Source organism: Triticum aestivum, chromosome 4B (assembly GCF_018294505.1).
Source record: "Triticum aestivum cultivar Chinese Spring chromosome 4B, IWGSC CS RefSeq v2.1, whole genome shotgun sequence".
In the NCBI taxonomy this organism is placed as follows: Eukaryota; Viridiplantae; Streptophyta; class Magnoliopsida; order Poales; family Poaceae; genus Triticum; species Triticum aestivum.
In genome coordinates this window covers 33,580,472-33,604,247 of record NC_057804.1, presented here as the reverse complement: position 1 = coordinate 33,604,247, position 23,776 = coordinate 33,580,472, and the positions used below count along the sequence as shown (strand labels likewise).

General features: G+C 44.8%; 1 protein-coding gene and 2 non-coding genes across 3 annotated transcripts; 2 read left to right on the top strand and 1 right to left on the bottom strand.

The window, feature by feature from the left end:
- The first annotated feature begins 8,103 nt into the window (after positions 1 to 8,103).
- TRNAT-UGU (transfer RNA threonine (anticodon UGU)) lies at positions 8,104 to 8,175 on the top strand. Its single transcript has one exon. It is a non-coding gene; the product is annotated as a tRNA-Thr (tRNA).
- A 1,559-nt stretch (positions 8,176 to 9,734) lies between these two features.
- TRNAT-UGU (transfer RNA threonine (anticodon UGU)) lies at positions 9,735 to 9,806 on the top strand. Its single transcript has one exon. It is a non-coding gene; the product is annotated as a tRNA-Thr (tRNA).
- Positions 9,807 to 10,458: 652 nt separating this feature from the next.
- LOC123090823 (uncharacterized) lies at positions 10,459 to 13,701 on the bottom strand. The gene is made up of 8 exons (XM_044512167.1): positions 13,093 to 13,701; positions 12,639 to 12,880; positions 12,426 to 12,548; positions 12,007 to 12,123; positions 11,720 to 11,902; positions 11,486 to 11,627; positions 11,168 to 11,333; positions 10,459 to 11,048 (listed from the first exon to the last, which is right to left on the bottom strand). Exons 1-8 carry the CDS (start codon positions 13,409 to 13,411, stop codon positions 11,030 to 11,032), a joined length of 1,311 nt encoding a protein of 436 aa, XP_044368102.1. The 5' UTR covers positions 13,412 to 13,701; the 3' UTR covers positions 10,459 to 11,029.
- Positions 13,702 to 23,776: the final 10,075 nt, after the last annotated feature.

The window sequence follows — 23,776 nt, the reverse complement described above, 5'->3', positions numbered from 1 at the left end:
TTCTATTTCTTACAATGTCGTGAAGCAATTTTTTTTTACCACGCATACCCATGTCGGAAATCCTGGCTCCGCCACTGCATGCAGTGCATCTTATATTTATTTTCGCGGCGGACCACCCATGCATGCAATGACCGGCTAGGGATTGGAACTTGGAAGCTTGGGTACGTACGTTCGTTCAATCCTCGTCTTCAGCCATCACTAGCTATGCAGTACTGCATGCTACGTAGGTTTGCACCATGCTACGCCACCGCTTTGGTCCCGCTTCCCCTGGCACAATCAACATCTCGTCCTGTGCCGCTCCCCATCTCTAGCCGGGCAAGGGAATATATTCTCCCCCATTCACCACAATATTTAGCTGACATCCACCCAGAGAGACCCCAAAGAAAAAGAAAAAAGAAAAACCATTGCCAGAATCTTCCGGAAGAAATACAGTGAAACCACTGTTACAGAGACGCGCACCCACCCTACGTTATGACCGTGTATTTATTGCTTTCTGTTGTGGCCTCCACTGTTTAAATGAGCATCATCATAGTTTCAGCTGATTGAGAAATTAGGCGCCAATAATATGTACCACTCCCTTCGTCCCATAATATATATGCAGGAATCCCCGCAAAAAAAATATAAGAACGTTTTTGACATCGTTTCAATGTCAAAAACGTTTTTATATTATGGGACGGAGGGAGTACTTTACTGCTTTAGGATAAGAAGAACTACAGCGGTGAAGTTTATCCACAATCAAATTCTCATGCTCGCCAACACTCCGTAGGTAGACTGTCAGCCCCGGCTTTTACGACGCTCAACTCGAAAGTAGTAGTAGCTGCGTAGTGTTGACAAGCTCGCGCCCCAAATGAATAAAGGTGATGGCCCTCCTTAATCACATCAGCAAACAGTAATGTGACTGTTTCACTTTCCACGTCAAGAATAGTACTATATGACTGTGTTGCTTTTATATGCAAAAACTCCCAAGCAAGATTGAATTATATTCAACCCCACCCTGTGCGACGACTCCCGTGTCGCTCCCCGCGAGCGGCCCGGGAGTAACCCTAGCCGCCGCCGCTAGCCACCCACCACCCCGCCCGATTCCCCTCGCCGCCGCCGGTGCACACCGCCGGGCAAAGCCCGTGCGGCGGCGGGGTCCTTTCTTCCCTCTCGCGAGGCACGGCGGCACGGGGCAGCATGGCTGGGCAGAGGAGCATGGGCCGGCGTGGCGTCTTCGGGCTCACGGCGGCTAGAGGCAACGCGGCCGCGCCTGGGTGTGGCGGGGGCGCATGGGCTCGGCGCAAGGGCGGGCGAGCTGGGTGGAGCGGATCTGGCGAGGATGGGCGTGGTCACCGCGGTCGCGCGGATCTGGCGAGGATGGATGTGGTCACCGCGGTCGCGCGGATCTGCCGCCCGGGTCTGGGCTAGTCCAGGGAGTCCTCGGCATCCCTGAGGAGGCTGGTGCGCGGTCGCCGCTGCTGCGCGCCCTGGCCTTGGAGTGCACGTCCACCGCAGATCTGGAGGTGCTGAGGGCAGTGCAGTGCGACGGGCGTGCGCGCCCTGGTGCGGAGGTGAGCGTCGCCAAGAGGGTGCCGCGCGGTGTGGTGGTCGTCGCTCGTCGGCCAACGTGGGCGGTCCTGTCGTCGGCGTCTGCGGTCGGTAGCGGGAGGGCAGAGCTTCTGTGGCTTGTGGGCTCTGCTAAGGGCTGGTGGTGGTGGCCAGTTCAGTGGCCTGGTGTGAAGGTGGTCAGATCCGACAGGAGGTGACCTCGGTGGCTCGATGGAGGACTTGTTGATGCTTGCTGTGCGGGGCTCGAGAGGTTAACCCGGGCGAAAGCTTGTCTCCGGCGTGTCCGGAGCCGGCGATGGCGACTGAGGGAGTCCTGGATTAGGGGGTGTCCGGACAGCCGGACTACCATCATCAACCGAACTATCATCGGCTGGACTATCATCATCGACCGGACTCCAAGACTATGAAGATACAAGATTGAAGACTTCATCCCGTGTCCGGATGGGACTTTCCTTGACGTGGAAGGCAAGCTTGGCGATACGGATACGTAGATCTCCTACCATTGTAACCGACTCTATGTAACCCTAGCCCTCTCCGGTGTCTATATAAACCTGATGGCTCTAGTCCGTAGGACACAACAACAACAACCATTACAATCATACCATAGGCTAGCTTCTAGGGTTTAGCCTCCTTGATCTCGTGGTAGATCCACTCTTGTAAACATCTACAATATCAATATCAATCAAGCAGGACGTAGGGTTTTACCTCCATCAAGAGGGTCGGAACCTGGGTAAAACATCGTGTCCCTTGTCTCCTGTTACCATCCGCCTAGATGCACAGTTCGGGACCCCCTACCCGAGATCCGCCGGTTTTGACACCGACATTGGTGCTTTCAAGCGCCGTCTCCTTCTTGTTGGCATCGCCGAGGTACTCTCAGCCACAATCTTCGCAGCTTCGGGGGAAACCCTAGATCCATGGGATCGGACGATGATGGTGCTTTGGCATCGTATCCCCTCTCGGGGGCTTCGTCTTTGGAGCTAAGCATCAACAAGCGAGACAGATGGAAGATGGTGGGGTGTTGGCGTCGAGGCTTCTATGGCAACGATGATGGGTGTGTGTGATGTCGGAGATGCGGCAATGGTTGTGGTAGTCGGCTCTTCTCCGGCGTGTTCGTGGGATTACCTCGGGTTGTTTTGTTGCGGTGAAGTCGGAGCTGCGGCGGCGGGGTCCCTGCAGCGACGATGACAGGCAGCAGGTGGTCTGTTCGGTGGTCTTCCGCGGCGCTAGCCTTGCATAGTTCTCCTTCGGAGCTATCTTTTCAGAGTCGGAGCTGCGCTGTCCTTGGCGCGGGTGGCTGAGTCTGGCACGGGCCTTCTTGTGTATCCACACATCCTCTACGGTGTGGGTTGGGTCGACGTTTGTCTTCGGAGAAGTCGGAGTCGCTTGCTCGGAGTTTAGGGAGGGCGAGAACGCCTGTTGGGGAGAAGTGATGACGATGACACCGGTGTGTGATGTTGACGAGACACTCTATATGAGGTGTGTGTGGGGGTTTATGCTAGTGCCGCTCAGCGGTTTGTAACGGTTTTCGCCCGGTTTTCCGTCTATTAACCGGGCAACTCTCTTCTGCTTAATTAATAGATGCGGCAAAGCTTTTGCCTCCGTTTCAAAAAAAAAACTCCCAAGCATCGGCCATCTAATGAGAATATATTTATCAAGGCATCCTATTTTTTTAACTAATGACGTCTTTCAAACACAAGGGCGGATTATAGGTTATATTTCAATATTGTCAAATTTGCCTTTCGTTCAAAAGATACTTCCAATTGTATCATTAGGGCAGCTCAGTGGAGCACAAGCTCTAAAAATTACAGAACACATAGTAAAATGTACGATCGAGTAATCGCGTTTGTTAAATACTATAATTTCAAAATATCACATGGATTTGCAAAATATGGTTGGTTGTTTGGATAACCCACAATCAATTTGCAGCAATTTGTGAAGAGTGGAAATACAGACAAGGCACAAATGAAATTTACCATAAGTTGTAAAATCATGTTATATCCCCTTCAAAGTTCTTAGGTAACGACATTCATAGAATAAAATATGATTCCAAAGGTATAAGTTTTAACTTCTAGAAGGATCGATTACCAAATTAAACCAATGCTATTTTTGTTGCCTAATTATCTAAGATGTCCATAAGAGTGTTTTCCATAGTCAACCGCCATGTAGAAATTGAGATGGCTGTGTGCATCTCAGTTATGTAGAGGCTGTGTGTAATGCTTAAACCTTTTAAGTAATAAAACACCCTTTATTGAAAAAAGTAGAATTGGGAAATGCCACGACCAGTCATGTTATTGTTTATTACTACTTATAAGATTATTACAGGAAGTAAAATCTATGCAATGAGTCACCTTCTTGAAAGCAAGTGATTGTGGCGTAGTGAAGGGTTCCTGAACATTGAGAACCTGAAAATAAAGTAGGGTATGTTCTTAATGAATGGGGGTGCTCAATCTATTTGGTAATGTTCCATTCACCCGAGGCCTTACTATAACTATCCAGATTGTGCTTCTGGCGATCTCAAACCCCCGTGTTAGATTTATGATGCTGCGAGATCTTATGAACTATTTATTTTATACTTTTGCCAAACCTTTCACTTCTTCTATTGGATTTATGAGTTTTGCACCAGAACATTCACCCGTCCTTGTAAAATGTGACATCAACATCGATAAAATCCTGGATATGCCACCATGTTCAACTGTTGGCTTTCCAGGGAAGGAAACTCACAAACTAGAGGCTCAAATTGGCGAGAATATGATGGGTTCCTTGTTGGTATTCTGTCCATTTCAAAATACACAGCATGTTGCGCTATGTTAGGGCAAGCCTTTAACAACTATTGTTTTACATATTATCCTCATGAAACCTAATACGCAGTATGTGTTACCGGGGGGGGGGGGGGGGGGGGGGGGGTGCAAGTATGTGGTAACATCCATCCCTCCATACAAGAATATTGACCATGTTCATGAACTATCTTTTGGCCTGATGTGATAAGCAAAGCTAGAGGATGATTTTGGGTGCGCAATTCAAGTTACTACTCCCTCCTTCATAAATATACACTGTACATGTTTCCCAATAAGTATCCCGGTTCAAGGTTTGCTTTGTCGTGTGTAAAATGGAAAATAATTGTCGAATTTGTATCAGTGTATACTTTTCACTGATAATGAATTTGTAGAGGATACTATGCATATAGTTTATCATTGCTTAAGTTACAACTTCAAAATTGTGCTTGCATGAACTTTATGGACGGAGAAGTACGTTACAAGAATGCATGTGTGCTTCGACTAATGCAGAGACGGGGTGCAACCGCCTTTCAAAAAGTATGATACTACAAACAACTAGGTCCAATGCCAAGCACATTTAAAGCCTAACAAAGGGACTAGAGAGGAGCAAATTCATTTACTATCAAATGTGTTTTCTAATGGGTCCTAGTCTCCTCTACAACATCAACTAGATGCGTATCTATAAAATAAATCGATCTACCCTATGATTATAGCTCCATGTGCAATAATAAACCCACGACGCTGATTTTAAATTTTGTAGTTGTTTTAGGTGGTGCCATACTAGCTCCTCCAATCAAGGCAAGACAGATAATTTATGAGCCACCATTTACCAAATTATACACGCTTGGTGAGCTGAAATGTATAAAAAAATTGGTAGACTGACGCACGCAGCCTCCAGCCTGTTGATCAAAACAGTTTGCAGATGTCGACTCAGTTCATGAATAGTCAATCATCCCAATGATTCACAACAAGGCATTTTTTTTCCTTCTGAATTGACAATCGGCAACCACCGAAATGTAGTTGTGGGTTTTGCTGTGCTGTTTACGACAGTAACGATCGTTCCTTGGCTAATAATTGCTGAGCTGAACTGTTATCGGCCGACCTGAAGAAGCAAGCTAGCTGGTCGCCGGCCATCAGCGTTAACACGAATTATTGGCCCTTAAATTGCACTCTACGGCTATATATACAGTATGGTCAGTTGAGTGTTTTGGAGCTTAATTATTGGAGAGTAAACGATCAGAATAATCATGTGATCGATCGGAGCAGGCGGCCGCGGTAAGCCGGAGGCCACTTGCTGCGGCCAGAACAAAACCCGGGAAGTGTCTTCCAAGAACAGCAAGCAAAATTAAATCCACATGACAGATCGACGGCCACAAAGGATTAAAATGTACTGTTATTATCACATGCGGCGATGATGCAGATGGGGATTACGTACGTTTTGTAGCGGAGAGCGTAGGTTTCAGCGGCTGATGCCAGCGCGAGATGTGAGGTCTGCCCGCTCGGATTAAACAAGCGAGATGGGGGAGGTTGGTTTGTTTATCCGGGGCTAGGCGGAGGGCGTACGTAGCCATCAGATGAAGCGGGGATCGCATCAAGTTGACCGCCTCCGGCCGATCTCACCAAACCAAATTACCAAAGCCGGCCGGCCGGCCGGCCTGCTTCGTGATGCTTCGTCCTTGATTCTTAAATAATTGCAACTGGATGGGGAAGCTAGCTTGCTACGGAGTAGTAGTACGTAAGCTTTATTTGGTTCCGCACTGCCGCGGCGATGGATGAACTGCTGGGGTGGCAACTGGGTTTATTATGCGGAGGAGGCACGATCTTTCTTTCAGGACCAAAGTACGTACAGTGCACATATAGGACTGCAAGTTGACTATGCTATAGGAGCGGATCAGGATCACTGTTTGGAGTATAATTTCGTCTCCTAGAAAAAAAGGGCATTTTACGAGTCTTTCTTATTTATAGAGAAGAGTAGCAAGATATCGCTGGGGCGCACAAGATCACCAGTTGAAGTGTAGTTTTGTCTCGTAAAAGTTCCGTATTTTTTTTTACGAGAATCTTGCTTATTTACAGAGAAGATTAGACTACACATGTTCGTTTGTGCTAAAAAAAGTACGGTTCGTTTAATAAAATGGCATGCCTAACTACACATGTGACATGTTGATGATAACAAACCCAATCAACACAAACCGTCAACACAGAATCTGTGTGTAAACCTCATCATTCTATACAAAGCTGCGGAGCATTCATGCGCCGGTTTTTCTTGTGCTAGCTCCAGTGGTTGATGGAAAACTAAGTTTTCCATTTAAATGTTAATCGAACAGCATAGAGGGGGGCCTCCCTCTTGCGTGGAACGGGCCCCTCCAATCCATAATTGATCTCGTTCCAGCTAAGCAGGGCGCATCACGCGATGATGCATGAGCTTCAATTATGGTTACGGTGTATGAATAGGATATGTGCCTGCCTGCCTGCCAACGTGGAAGGAATGAGACTGCATTTGGGGTATTTGGGACGCGCCTCCTTTCGTGCTCTGTTCCGGGACCATGCCATGCACCGTTGTGCCTGCCTGCCCGCCCGCTCTCCCAACAGATTTACACATCATCAGAGCCCCTGATTGATTAGTGGCAAAAACGAAACATAAAAGTTGAGAAACGGCGACAAGGAAGAGGAAGAGAAGAAACGGCGATTGGCGGAGCGAGCTCGTCCACGCGTACGCACGTCAGTCAGTTGTAAGTTGTAACCGTGCGTACGCGGCTTTCCTTTCCTGCGGCCGCCGCGCGCGCACACGGTCTTTTTCTTTTCTTCTCCCGATTCGGCGCCCGTCGCCGCAAAGCAAATTAAAGGCGAGCGAAACGGAAAAATCTAGAAACGGAATTCCTTCCGGAGAGAAAAAGAGGGAGAGTGGGGAACGGAATCGTGGACAGCCACCCGATGACGCGGACGGGCGCGCGCGGGGGGCGGGGAGGACACATGGGCCGTGGGGACGGGGGTGGGGGCCTGGCCTGACGACTGGACCAATCGGAGAACCCGCACGTCGCTCTCCCACACCATACATACATACGCCCGCGCTGCCCCGGCCCCGTTTAGTTTAACCGCAGGGTTCGACGTGGATTGCATGGATGGCTACGTGTTTATATAAATTTTAATTTTAATAGCCGCTTAGCCGAGCTGGGCTGACAACGGAGGGAATCATCGCTTGTTTTCCCGTCCGTCAGCCACCGCCTACGGCCTAGCCTGCTAGGTGCAACTTGGCTGGTGATTTCTCGGCTCTCCTCTTCCGTTCATATGAGATTTGCTTGTGTTTGTGTCAAGGGGTGATTGCATTACATTGCGGCGGATCTGGATCTGGGCAAGAGACGGACGGAGGGGCGACGGGGCCGGGGATTGGTCGACCGACCGAGCTGCGCTGCGCCGCAGCGGCACAGAGCGGAGGAGCCCCACCGTGTTTTGTTAATCATGGCACGGGATGAGAGGGGAGGCTGTCTGTCAGTCACATGCAACTGCAAGATACATATGCCTGCATGCATGGAGCTCTGGCCTCTCCAAACGACAAGCTGCTCCAGGGCGACCGCGCCTTTCCGAGAGATCGGGGACGGCATGCAGATGCAGGACCACCGTGATGTACTACTGCACCGTGCTGCTGGTTTTTCCGTTTCAAATGCGCTGTGATTTTGTTTACGGAGCAACGTCCCCTAGTTACTGTCTCAAGCTGCCGACCTGTGTGTGGAAATGCAAACGGTTAAATGAATTAGGATAGCCATGGGAAATATAAAGCAAAATCGCCCCTATAGCTCTGTGGTAGAGCGTCAGTCTTGTAAACTGAAGGTCTGTAGTTCGATCCTGCATGGGGGCATGCCGTCACTCTTTTTAATAATCCGAGTATTTTTGCCGTTTCCCCCCTTCTCTGCATTTTTTTTGAGTGACTCCGCCTTCTCTTTACACACAAGGGATTATACAGGCCCGCTAGGAAGCAGCCCATTCGGCCTGCCTTGTAGGATTCAGGCCCAGGTCAGATCAGATCGGGCCATACGCAAAAGGACTTTTTTTTTTCAACCGGGCTCACACCCCTTTTCATTAATTTCTTCACGGAGCACCACCTGGAACCCGCCATGGATGCTCCGTAAACAAGACATCTATTACGGGACTAAAACCTACTAACACCTCAAATCATTTAACTATTGATGTTTTTTCATATGTGCTGTGATTTCGTTTACACTAGGTATATACCCATGCGTTGGCACGGGAGCGAAAAAACTAGGAGATGTAATTCCACTTTATATGGCATGGGGTAGGTGGGAAGAACCAAGAATTGGAATTTTGATTTTGGCTCTATTGTAATTTGGTAGCCTGGCTCATGCCTGGTAAGTAAACTAATAGTAAGATTGAGCGGCGTACAGATAGGAAGGTGCGGTCAAATATGGTGTGGACTTGAGCGACATACATACAGGAAGGTGCGGTCAAATATGGCATGAGATTGAGCGGCGTAATTTCATGTTATTGCAAGAGTTAGTTAATTAAGCTCGAGTTGATGTAGTGCTGCAAAACGTAAATAAATTAATGTGATTGAGTGATGTACTGCGAAGGTGCGGTCAAAATATGACGTATTGGAAAAAAACGGCTAGATGAAAAAAATCGATGAAAAGGGACATGGTGGAAGGGAGGAAACCAGCTGACAGAAAAAGAAACACTACTTTTCTTAAGTAGTGTAGGTATATAGAGATAGAGAAAACAACATCTATTACGGGACTAAAACCTACTAACACCTCAAATCATTTAACTATTGATGTTTTTTCATATGTGCTGTGATTTCGTTTACACTAGGTATATACCCATGCGTTGGCACGGGAGCGAAAAAACTAGGAGATGTAATTCCACTTTATATGGCATGGGGTAGGTGGGAAGAACCAAGAATTGGAATTTTGATTTTGGCTCTATTGTAATTTGGTAGCCTGGCTCATGCCTGGTAAGTAAACTAATAGTAAGATTGAGCGGCGTACAGATAGGAAGGTGCGGTCAAATATGGTGTGGACTTGAGCGACATACATACAGGAAGGTGCGGTCAAATATGGCATGAGATTGAGCGGCGTAATTTCATGTTATTGCAAGAGTTAGTTAATTAAGCTCGAGTTGATGTAGTGCTGCAAAACGTAAATAAATTAATGTGATTGAGTGATGTACTGCGAAGGTGCGGTCAAAATATGACGTATTGGAAAAAAACGGCTAGATGAAAAAAATCGATGAAAAGGGACATGGTGGAAGGGAGGAAACCAGCTGACAGAAAAAGAAACACTACTTTTCTTAAGTAGTGTAGGTATATAGAGATAGAGAAAACAACATGCTGTTTTCAAGCTGCCGACCTGTAGAAACGAAACACATAGTCAATTTAGGTGGTTATTAGATGAGGTATAATTCGCCTCTATAGCTCAGTGGTAGAGCGTCAGTCTTGTAAACTGAAGGTCTGTAGTTCGATCCTGCATGGAGGCATACTACCCATTTTTTTGTAAAATAACTACTTATGAAGGTCTGTAGTTTGATTATTTTGTTTAGATATACACTCTCCAATTCTATTATTAAGTGTTATTTGAAATCGCCCTGCATAAAATGCCATCAAGGCCTTCCCGTCCAAAAAAAAAGTCCTTTATCTACCTATATAAGGCTTGCTAGGAAACAGCCCATTCAGCCTGCCTTATAGGATTCGGGCCCAGGTCAGACTGGGCCATACTCAAAGACTCCACTGGTACAGTGCGGCCCAATCTAAACCATTCCTCCACCCAATACAAGCTGTGATCTAAAAGGTTCTAAAAAAAACTGTGATCTAAAAAACCCTAAAAACAAGATGTGATCTAAAAAGCCTAAAAAGATATGATCTAAAAAGGAAAAAAAAAACTAATCCAATAAGACCTATGTTGGGCTATCCTTAAAAAATGCCCTCTGTCGCGCAAGGCCCTTAATGAAGATGACGAAAATCTCATATGTAAATGTAACAGTTGGAATCCCTGAATTTGGACCTTTGGAACAATTGCATTTTGCGGATGTAGAATGGCTCAATGCTAAGTATGCATGCGTAAATTGTGATTTTTGTTACATAAAAAAGCATGAAATTGATGTGTTATACATTCCAAAGTCATGTAATGTATGCACCTGAAGAAATACTCATGTAAGGTATGATGATTTCAGCACTACATAATTACAAATGGAACATCAAAGCAGATCGTCATCGACTGTCTAAGATTCGAGTTACATGGTTTAAACCAGTACCCCTACCAACAGACTTACAATATTGACAACAACGGTAGCATGTTCAGTGCTCTTACATGTGATCATTTACTATCATCCTTGCTACGTATGTTAAATATATTTACACGGAATCTACACACAATGTTCCCATTTGCAGTTGCCACTTTACACCGGCGTGCTGTAGCATGCACAAGAGTTTCTAGCCAGTAATGCCACATTTTCTAGTATGTACCAGGCATTGGATTATCTCTAGTCACTAGTTAGTCCAGTTGATGCCCTAAGTGGCAACTAACCTCGGAGATCATGGGAATGTCAAGCTTTCCCTGTGGAGCAAACGCTGGTTGCAATTGCATCTACTTGATGAACCAAAGCATGTGCCAGATTATAAGGCCCTTTTTTGGTTTACATACAGTCGCGATCATGAGTTCTTGACCTTGTCTTTAGAGGATGTGTTACTGCCTTGACCTGGGCTACAATGTTTTATCCTTCCTGTTTTACAGAAAATAAAAATAAAACTTAAGCAAAGTAAAATATGCTAACAACAGCACAAAAGAGCACAGGAAATGGATAAGTGGTGAAGCAGTTGACAACCAAGAGGCAGGATTTACCTCTCTAACTGGCTCCCTATGTTCTTACTGGAATCGACGGGGATAGCAGATAGGGACAAGTGGTCCTGCCGTTTCAGTGGGGATTCAAATGTATTCCCGCTGCACGATTCAACTTTCTGGGATTTTTCGGGAGCTGACCCGAATAGCTGTACAGTAAGGCTTCCACCTGATGAAAAGGATGTCAAGATATATTCGGTTAGCTTGAAGATTTTATTGTGATTGGTTAATATGAACACTTTCGTTAAGGAATTGTCTGTCTGAATATCAAAATGCAACTACAAAAGCACAGAACAAAGCGGACAGAAGCATCAAGCTTACATAGTACAAGGGCAGCTCCAATCCATGCAGCATTGTCCCATCTTTCACCTAAGAGGAACCAAGCGAATGCAGCTCCCCATACTGGTTCTAGCCCATAGACGATTGCCGTTTCAGTTGCTGAAACATGGGCCATCGCTACCATCTGCGCACAGACATACATGTAAGATAATCTCATAAATTAAAGTCTCAAGACTGTACATAAAACTACTATAAGGTTCTAAAAAGTAGGCTAACCTCTGCCCACATACATAACCCCGTTGAAAAGACTCCAGTGTACAGTGCTGGTATCCAAGGAAAAGAAGCCGCCGAATCCCAAAGCGCACCAAAAGTCCATGATTCAAAGCTGGAATCGTGGACCTCAGCAAAGACATCTTTGAGCAAAAACCAGAGTATCGAGGTGAAAGCCACAACAAGGACCTGAATGATAGATGTTCAGTGAGGTGGTTCCCATTTTGTGACCAAAATGGTTACAGCAGCATAATGGATATCGGAGACTGCAAGTATGCAATTCAGTTATGAACCTCAAAGCTAAGAAGAGCCATGAACTTCTTCTTGTCTGTACTTCTTGATATTTGCTCCGTTCTAAGCATATGGATCCCGAAAAATACCGCACTCAAGAAATTCAGCACGTCACCAACCTTTGGAAACAACAAGAGAGGATTGCAAAATCAGAATTATATTCCTTGTCAAGACACATGATATATACTCTAACCAAATATTTGAAAAGATGAACTCAAATCTCTTTCAACAAAACGATGGAGTGCATTCAATTGGTTGGACATTGCTATTGGTAAAATATTTATTCAGAGTATCACTGTTGATAGCTACACAAAATAGGACATTGAAGTGTTGTACTAGTAAATTCTGAATTCCATTATGAGAACAACTGAATAAGCTAACAAGCGCGTGTAAGGAACACGACTAAATGCTTAGTACTTACACAAGGAGGAGAGCCACCACATTCTAGCAGGCCAACCCCTATAATTGATACTATGGCCCCGAACCAAGTCAGCATGGGGATCGAGGCGCCAAAAATGCCATCAATTAGAGGCACAACTATCACCTGTTCACAGAATTCTTTAGATATATCTCCACAACATGTGCCAATTCCATCATTACGACAGAACAAAAAAAATTGTGCAAGAAGGCGTACTGTGAAGGCTGCAATGAAGGATGCTCGCCCAGCTTCAGATGTGATCAACCCAATTGCTTGAGCAAGGTACGCTAGACTAACCCAAAGTCCTAGCTCTAATCCCCCATTTCGTGTGCGGCGATCGCCGAATGCGCGTATCACAAATGGTATGAAGGGGATGGCTGCGATAACGAAGCGCACCATGTTGAAAACCGCGGGTTCTGTGAGGGCTTCAACCTCTTTCAGAACTGGAATATCACTTGCTGCAGAAAACAGGAACAAAGAAAAAAGTTGTCAAACACTGAGCTTCCATGATTGATACTGAATTCCAGATCACAGAGTTGTCCTAACAAAGTTGAACTGCTGAAAAATGGACAATTGATCCTGAATTCCAGATCACAGATCCGTGACATTTTTAACACCATTAGTATATCGTGCGAACTGCGGAGAGATCAAGGAAGGTAGTAGGTATTACCGTAGATGACGGTGAGGGCGTTGAGAATCATGATGCTGCGGGTCTTCTTGGAGGCGAAGAGGATCCGCCTCCACATGGGCCTCCCGCGCACCCGCTTGCTCGCGTCCCCCTCCTCCTTCCTCCCTTCCTCCCTGCCGGTGGCGCCGGGATCCTCGAGCGGCGAGCACCGGAGCGGCGCGAGGATCCCCGCCCGGCGCACCGACGCGGCCGAGCGGGGCGCCGTGAAGGCGAGCAGCACACGGCAGGAGGGGCCTGCCGCCGCGGCCACCCTCGGATGCAGGGGCAGCGCGCACGACGAGGGCGCGACGGAAGAAGCCATGCCACGACCACCACTGCCGCTGCAGCTACTTCGAGCGAGCAGGCAGTAGTTCTACTTCACTGTCTGAAAGTGTTTGGGGAATCGGCGAGAGGAAAGATTCTGCACTCTGCCGGCGAGGGGAGGAAGGTGTGGAACTCGTGGGGGTGTGAATGTGGCGATGAGGGGGCGGGGAATCGGGCGGAAAAACGACGGGGATGCATTATCTTCTGTGCAGCGGACGCGCGCGGTGGGGTTGGGTGGTGGTGGCGGCTCGCCGGGGTAAATCGCCGTCGTCGTGCGGGTGACATGGCAGGGGTTGAAATTGAAAGGTCTACTCGTTTCCGACGAGGTCGCTCGCGTGGGGTAGGGAATCTTGGACAGGTGTCTGCCATTTGAGCATGTGAGTCTCGCCAGATGTTTACGCGCGTGCAGCTGTCGTCAAACAGATGAATAGAAATTTGAATTGAAGGTTTCCTACTAATTTTGCTTACTTTTCTGTTAGCGTGCAAATTTTTATGATGAGATCATATTTGTGGAGGTCTGGGAAAAATAACAAAATCAGCTCTCCAAATGCTTTAACAAAATTTGTGGAGGTCTTTTGGGAGAATCGATTTTCCCAGAAGATTAAGAATGTTTTTTCTTCATAAAATTTTGCAGGTGTGCATAAAATTGAACAATCTTTGTTGTAAAAAAGTTCATATTTTTTTATTTTGTCTATTTTTTATTTTACTATTTACAATGGTGTATTTGATCTCGGAAGCAGAAACTCCATGTCTAATTTGAGTGGTCTTTTATGGCATGGTCTCTCTTCACAACGAAAGATTCCTTTCCCATTAAAAAAAATGTTCTCACACGGTCCAATGACATCATCATAGCGGAGGTGAAGAACGCCTACCATATACATCGACCTGCTATGACTCCTACCCCATCATCTCCCCACCGTCCATGGTTATCAGACCTCGGGACATGGGCATCACCGGCCACCAACACCTTCATACATGTCGTTCCATGCCATTTGCGCACCGAGCATGCATTGCTTTTTTGTTTCTTAAAAAATAATATTATATCCTTCCCGGATTATTCATCAATTAATGAACACATATTTTTTATTGAATTTTTTAAGTTTTATATCTCATACTCCTTCCGTTCCATAATATAAGATGTCATTACATGGACGCGATCTAATATACTCACATATCGGATGTAATAAGGTCTTATATTATGGGACAATGGGAGTATGTTGTAAAGGTGGAAATCGACTCTCGACTAAAGGGCTATTATGTCTTTGCATTAAAGGAATCAAAATATCAAAAGATAAAATTGGAAGCATAATATGAAAAGTTTTTTTGTGGGGTAAAATGAAAAGTTGAGTGCCAAGTCAAATGGCAACCCCGTATAAAGAGGCTCATGGAAAGATGAAGCCCATCGAAGGCCGCTATCACTCATGAATCAAGACAACAATCCCTTCATTAACGAAGTGCATTAAACCTAATAAATCTAGAAACCTCTTTTTTTTAATTCTTCTTGGATATACCAAATCGTCTTTACTTACCACCCCCTTTCAAGAGGGAGAATTCTTGGACATTAGTACAAATCCATGAGCCCATAAGTCACTTAACAAATCTCATCTGGAAGCATACTAGAGTCACAGTTGATCTTTTATAGCAAAAGAGTCATAATTGATATGTATCCCTCGTTGAGAGCGTTAAGGGTTCAATCACCCTCTAACGTAGGTAGATGAGCCGGCCCATTACGAACCGAAACTTAAAGAGCAAGCGAACCACAACTACCGGCTTTAGGAAGCCTCTCGAGGTTCATGTTTGGTTTTGGGAACCTCCTAGAAGGTTCCTGAACCATTTTTTCCTTAACTAGTTTTTTGGGTTTTATTATTTTTATTTTCCTTTTCATTTTTCTTCTTGTATTGTATTTTTTTTTCTTTTCCACTTTTTTCAAAAAGTTCATGTTTTTTTAATGAAAAATTCAAAATTTTCCAGGTTTTTAAAATTTGTTCATGTTTTCCATAAAAAATTTAAAAATTCATAATTTTAAAAAAATTCCACAGCTTTCAATAATTTTTCGTAAATTTTTTTAAACGTTCCTATTTTTAAAATAATGTTTTCAAAAAATCTTCAAGAATGATTTTGTGTCTGTGTCATTTTTGTGATATCGAGAACATTTATAAAATTTTCATAACCATTTTTTGAATTGATGAGCAATTTTTTAGTTCATGGCCAATTTTGATTTCACGAACATTTTCAGAGTTTGTAAATATTTTAAAATTTATGAACATTTAAAAGTTCATGAGCATTTTTTAAATTCATGTGGACATTTTCTTAAGTTCATCTCTTTGTCTTATATTCGTGATTCTTTTCAAATTAAAATTGCAGTGGCCGAAAAATGAAATGACAAAAAAACTCGCAGTCTGTTACGAGCCCAGGCCCATCTCACGCGGGCAGCATGCCGTGTATTGCTCGCAGTGAACAACACACAACATCGCCCGACTGGAGTTCCTTTGAGATGACCCACTTTGGATATATACTGTAACCAATTCTTTGAAAAGATTATCTCAAATTTTCTTTCAACAAAACGATGTAGAAACATACTTTTCTCTTATTATTCAAAAATATATTGTTTTTTATTTTATTGTTCACCCATGCACAAATGTGCAGTTTTCTGATTGAAAATGTTTTTTCTCAAACATACGCCCTAGTTGCATCTGTCGCAAACCATCTGCAACTGTAATGGGCACAACACACTTGAAGCTGTGGTGTTCACGGGTAGGGGTGGAAATTGGTAGTGGATAATCCGAAATATCCTATATCAGTATTCGAGAAAATGCATTTCGTGTCCGAACCAAAATGGAAATCAAAATTATCCATATCCGAATTTATTTAACAAATAAAAAAATTATTGTAGGGGATTTTGACACAAATATGGATATGGAAGTGTATCCGTATCCGAATAAGACTATGGGGGGTAATTTTCAAAATTCTAGCACCAATATTCCAATTATCCAACATAAAAGCCTAATAAGTGGTCAAATTTTACTCTTTGCATGATTAAACCTAGAAGTTATTATGCATTACAATTATATTTATTCATAAAACTATTTATTATTGACTTTCATTATTTCATGTCACATAGCAATTGACTAATTCACTTAAGCAATATGTCCGTTTCGAATCGAGTAAACATCCGATACATATTCGTATTCAAATAACATCCAAGTTGCATCCGTATCCGGTAACATCTGTATCAGCATTTGTATTTGTTTTGAGAATATGAAAACAGAAGTTGTAAGAGAACTACCCGATCCGTTTCCACCACTATGCACGCGAGTCCAAAGGGGCAGCAAGGCGGAGGTGATCTTTTGTTTATTTTTATTTTTACTTTTGTTTCACCTATACATATATAAATATAAAGGTTTCAGTTGAAAATGGTTTCTTTCATTATTTATTTGCAAACTCCCTGCCTAGTTGCACGTCTATCCCTGAGGAGCAGTGTGATGTCTGCTAGAACTAAATCGGTATTTCCCCAAAGAGGAAGGGATGATGCAGTATAGCGACGGTAGGTATTTCCCTCAGTGATGAGACCAAGGTTATCGAACCAGTAGGAGAACCTCCTCACACCACATAAACAACACCTGCACACAAATAACAAATACTCGCAACCCGACGTGTTAAAGGGGTTGTCAATCCCTTTCGGGCATGGCGCCTCAAGATAGGGAAATAACGTGAGGTAAAAGTGTTAGATAGGATAAATAGATCGCGGAACTAATAAATTGCAGAAAGGCATTTTTGTATTTTTGGTTTTATAAATTTGAAAATAAATGCAAGAGAAAATAGATCGCAAAGGCAAATATGATGAAAAGAGACCTGAGGGCTGTAGGTTTCACTAGTGGCTTCTCTCGAGAAAAATAGCAAACGGTGGGAAAACAATTACTGCTGGGCAATTGATAGAACTTCAAATAATCATGACGATATTCAGGCAATGATCATTATATAGGCATCGTGTCCAAGATTAATAGACCGACTCCTGCCTGCATCTACTACTATTACTCCACTCATCGACCGCTATCCAGCATGCATCTAGTGTATTAAGTTCATGAGAAAAAGGAGTAATGCAATAAGAACGATGATATGATGTAGACGGGATCTGTTTGTCTATTGCGGAGATATAGATCCCATCTTGTTATCTTTAGTAGCAACGATACATATGTGTCGGTTCCCCTTCTGTCACTGGGATCAAGCACCGTAAGATCGAACCCACTATGAAGCACCTCTTCCCATTGCAAGATAAATAGATCAAGTTGACGAAACAAAGCCCAAATATTGGAGAAGAAATACGAGGCTATAAGCAATCATGCATATAAGAGATCAAAGAAGACTTAAATAACTTTCTTGGATAAAAACATAGATCTGATCATAAACTCAAAGTTCATTGGATCCCAACAAACACACCGCCAAAAGACTTACATCATATGGATCTCCAAGAGACCATTGTATTGATAATCAAGAGAGAGAGAGGAAGCCATCTAGCTACTAACTACGGACCTGTAGGTCTACAAAGAACTACTCACGCATCATAGGAGAGGCACCAATGGAAGCGGTGAACCCCTCCATGACGACGTCTAGATTGGAACTAGTGGTTCTGGACTCTGCGGTAGCTGGAATTGATTTTCGTCGACTCCTCTAGGGTTTTTGGAATATTGTGGTATTTATAGAGCGAAGAGGCGGTTCAGGGGGCACCCGAGGTGGGCAGCACCCACCAGGGTGCGCCAGGCGCCTGGGCCTCCTGGCGCACCCTGGTGGGTGTTGCTCCCCTCGAGCAGCCCCCAAGGTGCTTCCTTGGCCCATTGGCTTTCTTTTGGCCCAAAAAAATCCTCCAGGAGTTTCGTTGCGTTTGGACTCCATTTGATATTGATTTCCTGTGATGTAAAAACCATGCAGAAAACAGCAACTGGCACTGGGCACTATGCCAATAGGTTAGTACTAAAAAATGATATAAGATGACTATAAAATGATGGTAAAATATTCAAGAATGATAATATAACAACATGGAACAATCAAAAATTATAGATACGTTTGAGACATATTAGCTCCCCAAGCTTAATTCCTGCTCGTCCTCGAGTAGGTAAATGATAAAAACAATTTTTTTTGAAGTGGAATGCTGCCTAACATGTTCATCACATTTCTTTTCTTTATAGCATGGACATATGGACTTTTATATGATTCAAATCAATAGTCTAGTTTTGACATTAAGGATAGTATAACCACACCTAATCCCTGCCTCACAGCGATTTGGGTTTTTGGCCGTCCGTTTTCGTGACCCAAGCATTTCTGGCCGTTAGATCTCGTCTCTAAAGCAGTTTGTGACGCACTGTGTGAAATTTGGCCCAGCTGTCTTGTGGGCTGCTGCTCCAGAGGCCGAAAGCAAGCCCCCACGTAAACTGGGCCGGATATCTAGCCCATAAGGCTAACACCGCTGTTCTTTGTGGATCGTCCGCTCATTGTGCTCCCTGTCCGATGCGGCCGACGCACTCGAGCGGGATCCAGGCGAAGCGCGCGAGCCACGCCTGGCGACGCCGGCGATCCGTTCAGGTGTCGGCGTGATGAGCATGCGATTCTGGCGAATCCAACCGACGCGCTCATGCGGGATCCAAGCAAACCGCGCGGCGCTGCCGGCGGCGACCGCGACGACTTCGATACAGCGGCGGACCGACCACTGTTCTGTTTGTTAATTTTGTTCTCGGTGTGTCCTGCCAGAGACAGAGTTGATTCCAGCTGCTAGCACCAACTATCCACCTTGGGTTCGTCCGGTATGAATTCAATCACCGGCCGCTAGCACTCCTCCCGGCCAGATGGTTCCGGTAGGCTGTGTACCCGCAGGAAAATCCTCCTTTTTGTTAGGACAAAGATTGTTCTTGGGATTTTAATTGTGTGGGGGCTACGGGTGATAAGCCGGTGAGAGCCGGTGGTTCCATCAGTGAGAAGTGTTGCATTTCTTGATCTATTCCCGTGTCAGCTCAATTACCATAATATTTTTCTAATGCGATTTGGAAAGTTTTATCCAATCCAGCGAGCAAATGAGACTGCAATACTTGGTTTATGCTCCAAAATTAAATGATTTGCTAATAAGTCTGCTTATCTTTTTCATGTAAACTATCATTATTTTTCTTTTTCCAGCTACATTGGAAATTGTAGATGAAGGGCATGTTCAATACCATGATTTATGATTTGGCACATAAGTGACATCCAAGAGAGGATGTTCTTCTAATTTTACTTTACGATATGAGTATATTTCAACACTAAATTTGTCATGTTCGACCGGCAACATCTGCTCTATTTTGATGTTTCTTTAATTGTTATTTCCAAATTGTGCGCCTAAGGGTCGGATAAAAGTATTCAAGTTAAACATGTTGATACTTGGTTATCAAGCGATGAAGTACGAAAGTGGACTAAACTGATTCTTTCCATATTCTCTAATGTCCTGTTTGTTTCTGGTCCCAAAAAAATCATTTTATAGAGAAACTACTTTATAGAAGATCATCATTTCTTCTGTATTACCTGCTCACTTCAATAATATTGTAATAAACTATACCAAAAAATGTGTCAACCTAAAAGTTGATTATGTTACTTTTGTGCAGTGGATCTTCCGCGGTGACATAATCTCTGTCTATGTTTGTACAGAAAAGCCTGTACTGAGTTCTCTGTTGAGTAGTGCCTACAGTTTTCTCAGTTTATCAGTGAAGCTTTTGTGGTTACATACAATATCTCATTTATCTAAGAGGCTGGCACATATATTATAAAGTGCCACAATAATTCAAGACCAACAGGAACCGAATTTCTTTGCATGCTTTAAGTGCAACTATACTGCAGCCTCTCAAGGTATGCAAATTATGTCCTCTCACACACTCCTTGCTTAACCTTTCAATTATGTCTGAAAGATATGGGTTCACCAAGTACAAAGTTCGTCTTAGGTTGTTCGCTCACCATTTTATTATCTACAGAGCTCTCTCCTTAATTGTAAGACATGTTATTCTTTCTAACACAAAATATAACACATGTGAGGTTCAGTTCTTATTTATCAAAAATTTATTCTTGACTGTAGTGTCAACAAAAATTGTCTTACTGGAATCCTTCCTTTCTGCAATATCTAATTTTATTGTCAAGCAGAAATCCCACTTTATTCTCTATAGGGCCCTCTCCTTAATTGTAAGACTGGGTATTCTTTCAACCAAAAATATAACACATGTGAGGTTGAGTTTGTTTTCTTCATGGCAGTAGCATCACAAGCGATATGGAAAAAAAATGACGTTTGCATCATGTGCTACACAATGTTCCAATTGAGATAGCTTCCTTTAGTTATCAAAATTTTATTCCTGACTTCAGTGTCAACGTAAATTGTCTTACTAGAATCTTCTTGTTCTGTATATCTTATTTTATGTTCAAGCAGATTTCTTCTTCTTATTAGTTCTCTTTTGCCTACACATGATTCATATTTTGGGTATCTATAAGTGCAGGGTGCAATGTGTTTAGAAGACATCAATAAGAAATGGAACAATTAGAGAGTAGAAGTCCTATGACCAATACCAATCAAGCCATATGAAAACATTGAATATGTTGTAATAAGTTATCAGTTCCTACCCTATAGTTTTTTTAGTAACTTCTGATTTTTGTAGCCCATAAGATCTACCAGACCACTTTAGTGACCTTGCCTACCATGTTAAACCGAGCTATTTATCCGTGAAAACTTGCAATCGCATATGCACCTTGTTGAGTTATATATGTTCTCAGTTTTTGGTCTTCATAAATCTTATTATTTGTTTAATCGGACATGATGAAAGGATCGATATGGTTGACTAGAGGGGGGGAGGGTGAATAGGCAACTAACACTTTTTAGACTTTTCTTTAACAATTTAAACCTTGCAATGAAATAGGTTGTCTAGATGTGCAACTACGTGGACAACCTATATGATGCAAAGATAATAAGCACACAAGCAAGCAATGGATATAGCACAAGTAAGCTTGCAAAAGTAAAGGGACAAGATAACCAAGAGTGGAGCCGGTGGAGACGGGGATGTGTTACCGAAGTTCCTTCCTTTTAAGGGGAAGTACGTCTCCGTTAGAGCGGTGTGGAGGCACAATGCTCCCCAAGAAGCCACTAGGGCCACCGTAATCTCCTCACGCCCTCACACAATGCGAGATGCCGTGATTCCACTATTGGAGCCCTTGAAGGCGGCAACCGGACCTTTACAAACAAGATTGGGGCAATCTCCACAACACTTGGAGGCTCCCAACAATACCGCGAAGCTTCACCACAATGGAGTATGGCTTCGAGGTGACCTCAACCGTCTAGGGTGCTCAACACCCAAGAGTAACAAGATCCGCTAGGGATAAGTGGGGGGAATCAAATATCCTGTGGTGGAAGTGTAGATCGGGCACTTGTCACCCAATCCCGAGCAAATCAACAAGTTTGATTGGCTAGGGAGAGAGATCGAGTGAAAATGGAGCTTGGAGCAACAATGGAGCTTAGAGGTGGAAGAGGTAGTCAACTAGAGGTAGAAGACACCCCTTATATAGTCGTGGAAAAAATCCAACCGTTATCCACATGTTCATACTACCGCTCCAGGGGCGCGGTACTACCGCGAGGCTGCGCGGTACTACCGTGGCTGACCACAGTACTACCGCGACAGCAGCACAGGCCGGAACTAGCCTGACAAGGGGGCAGTACTACCGCTTGCGCGGTACTACCGCACCCACTTGCGGTACTACCGCAAGGCAGGAAAGTCACGGCCTGGGAAGGGCGCGGATGAAATAAATTACATCCGTGCCTACTTCCGCTGAAACTGAGGTGGTACAAAAATCCGACGCGGTACTACCGCTCGCGAGGCGCGGTACTACCGTTGCGGGCGCGGATGTAAAAAATTACATCCGCGCCTACTACCGTGACACTGCGGTACTAGGTAGGAGGGCCACGGTACTACGACTCCTAGGGAGCGGTACTACCGTGGGCCCCCGCGGTACTACCGCGCTGGACGAGCGGTACTACCGTGGAGGGCGCGGATGTAAAAAATTACATCCGCCCCTACTACCGCACCGGAGCGGCACAAGGCCTGGGAGCCGCGGTACTACCGCTCCAGATGAGCGGTACTACCGTGACACACAGCGGTACTACCGCTTGTACTTGCGGTACTACCGCAAGTACAGCAGTAGTCGTCAGATTTCCGCACAACCAAGATAACAAAGGGAAGCTCCAAAATGCAGGGAAAGGAGGAACAAGTGTACGTGTTGATTCCACCCAAACCTTTCCGACGCGGACCCCCTCTTAATAGTACGGCTCTCCTACGACTCAAATCCACCAAAGAGAAACGTAGAACAACGCCGACTTCAATAGTCTCCGAGGGGCACCGAATCGTCTCGTGCCTAGAGATGAAGAATCTGAGAAACTCAAGGCACACGATTAGTCCGCAAATGCATTGTCATCAATCACCAAAACACCTGAGGGATAAATATGCCCTTACAATCTCCCCCTTTTTGGTGGATTGATGACAACACGGGATTTGCATATAGATAAGATAATTTAGAGCAGGGGCAAACCCCACCTCTCTAAAATATAGACGGGCTCCCCCTAGATGTGTGCACTTTAGATGAATGCTTTGGACTGCATAGCACACAGACTAGGATCAACACTCCCCCTATATTTTAGAGACCAAGGCATGATAATAAGCATAGCATAGCATAAAGATAGCACAATATAACACAAGCTCGCTAGGATAGATAGAGTGCATATGTCTTACACCATACGAAGTAAAGCTACCGAGGTTCAAACGAGAAAGCAGCAAATAGTTCAAACGAGAAAGCAGCAAACACACGACACACTCGCAAATCCCTACACTCTCTCCCCCTTTGGCATCGAGACGCCAAAAAGGCAGAGAGGACACCTACACACAAGAGGTGGCTCAAGCAGAGAACTCGTCCCAAGCCTCTCCGTCGGTCTCCTCGGCAGCAGGGATGGTCTCCTCGACATCCTCCTCAGACTCAGTCCACCTGTAGCCCTGCTTCTCCATCCACTCGGCCTCTGGAGTGATGTGCTCCTCAGACCCGCCAGACACTGCCTCACCATAGAGCTGCAAGATCTTGTTGTCCCGGCGACGACTCTCCTTGGACGCCACGTGAGTCCTGTACTGCCCCTTGGCTTGCATGCAGAAAAGAGTCTTCATCTTGTCCTTCAGCTTCTTGGCCCATGATGGCATAGTGGCACTCTGGGAAGGCCTAGCAGCACGGCCCTCAGCAACATCCTCGGCGCCAGCATCCTCCTCATCAACAGCAGCCCTAGCAGCAGTCGCCTCGGCACGAGTAGTGGTGTTGGCCCAGTTGGATTTGA

Coding starts and splice junctions, on each gene's coding strand:
- LOC123090823 (XM_044512167.1), bottom strand. CDS start 13,411: ATGGCTTCTTCCGTCGCGCCCTCGTCGTGCGCGCTGCCCCTGCATCCG. Junction 12,881..13,092: donor CGCCCTCACCGTCATCTACG/GTAATACCTACT, acceptor TGTTTTCTGCAG/CAAGTGATATTCCAGTTCTG. Junction 12,124..12,425: donor GTGGTGGCTCTCCTCCTTGT/GTAAGTACTAAG, acceptor TTGTTTCCAAAG/GTTGGTGACGTGCTGAATTT.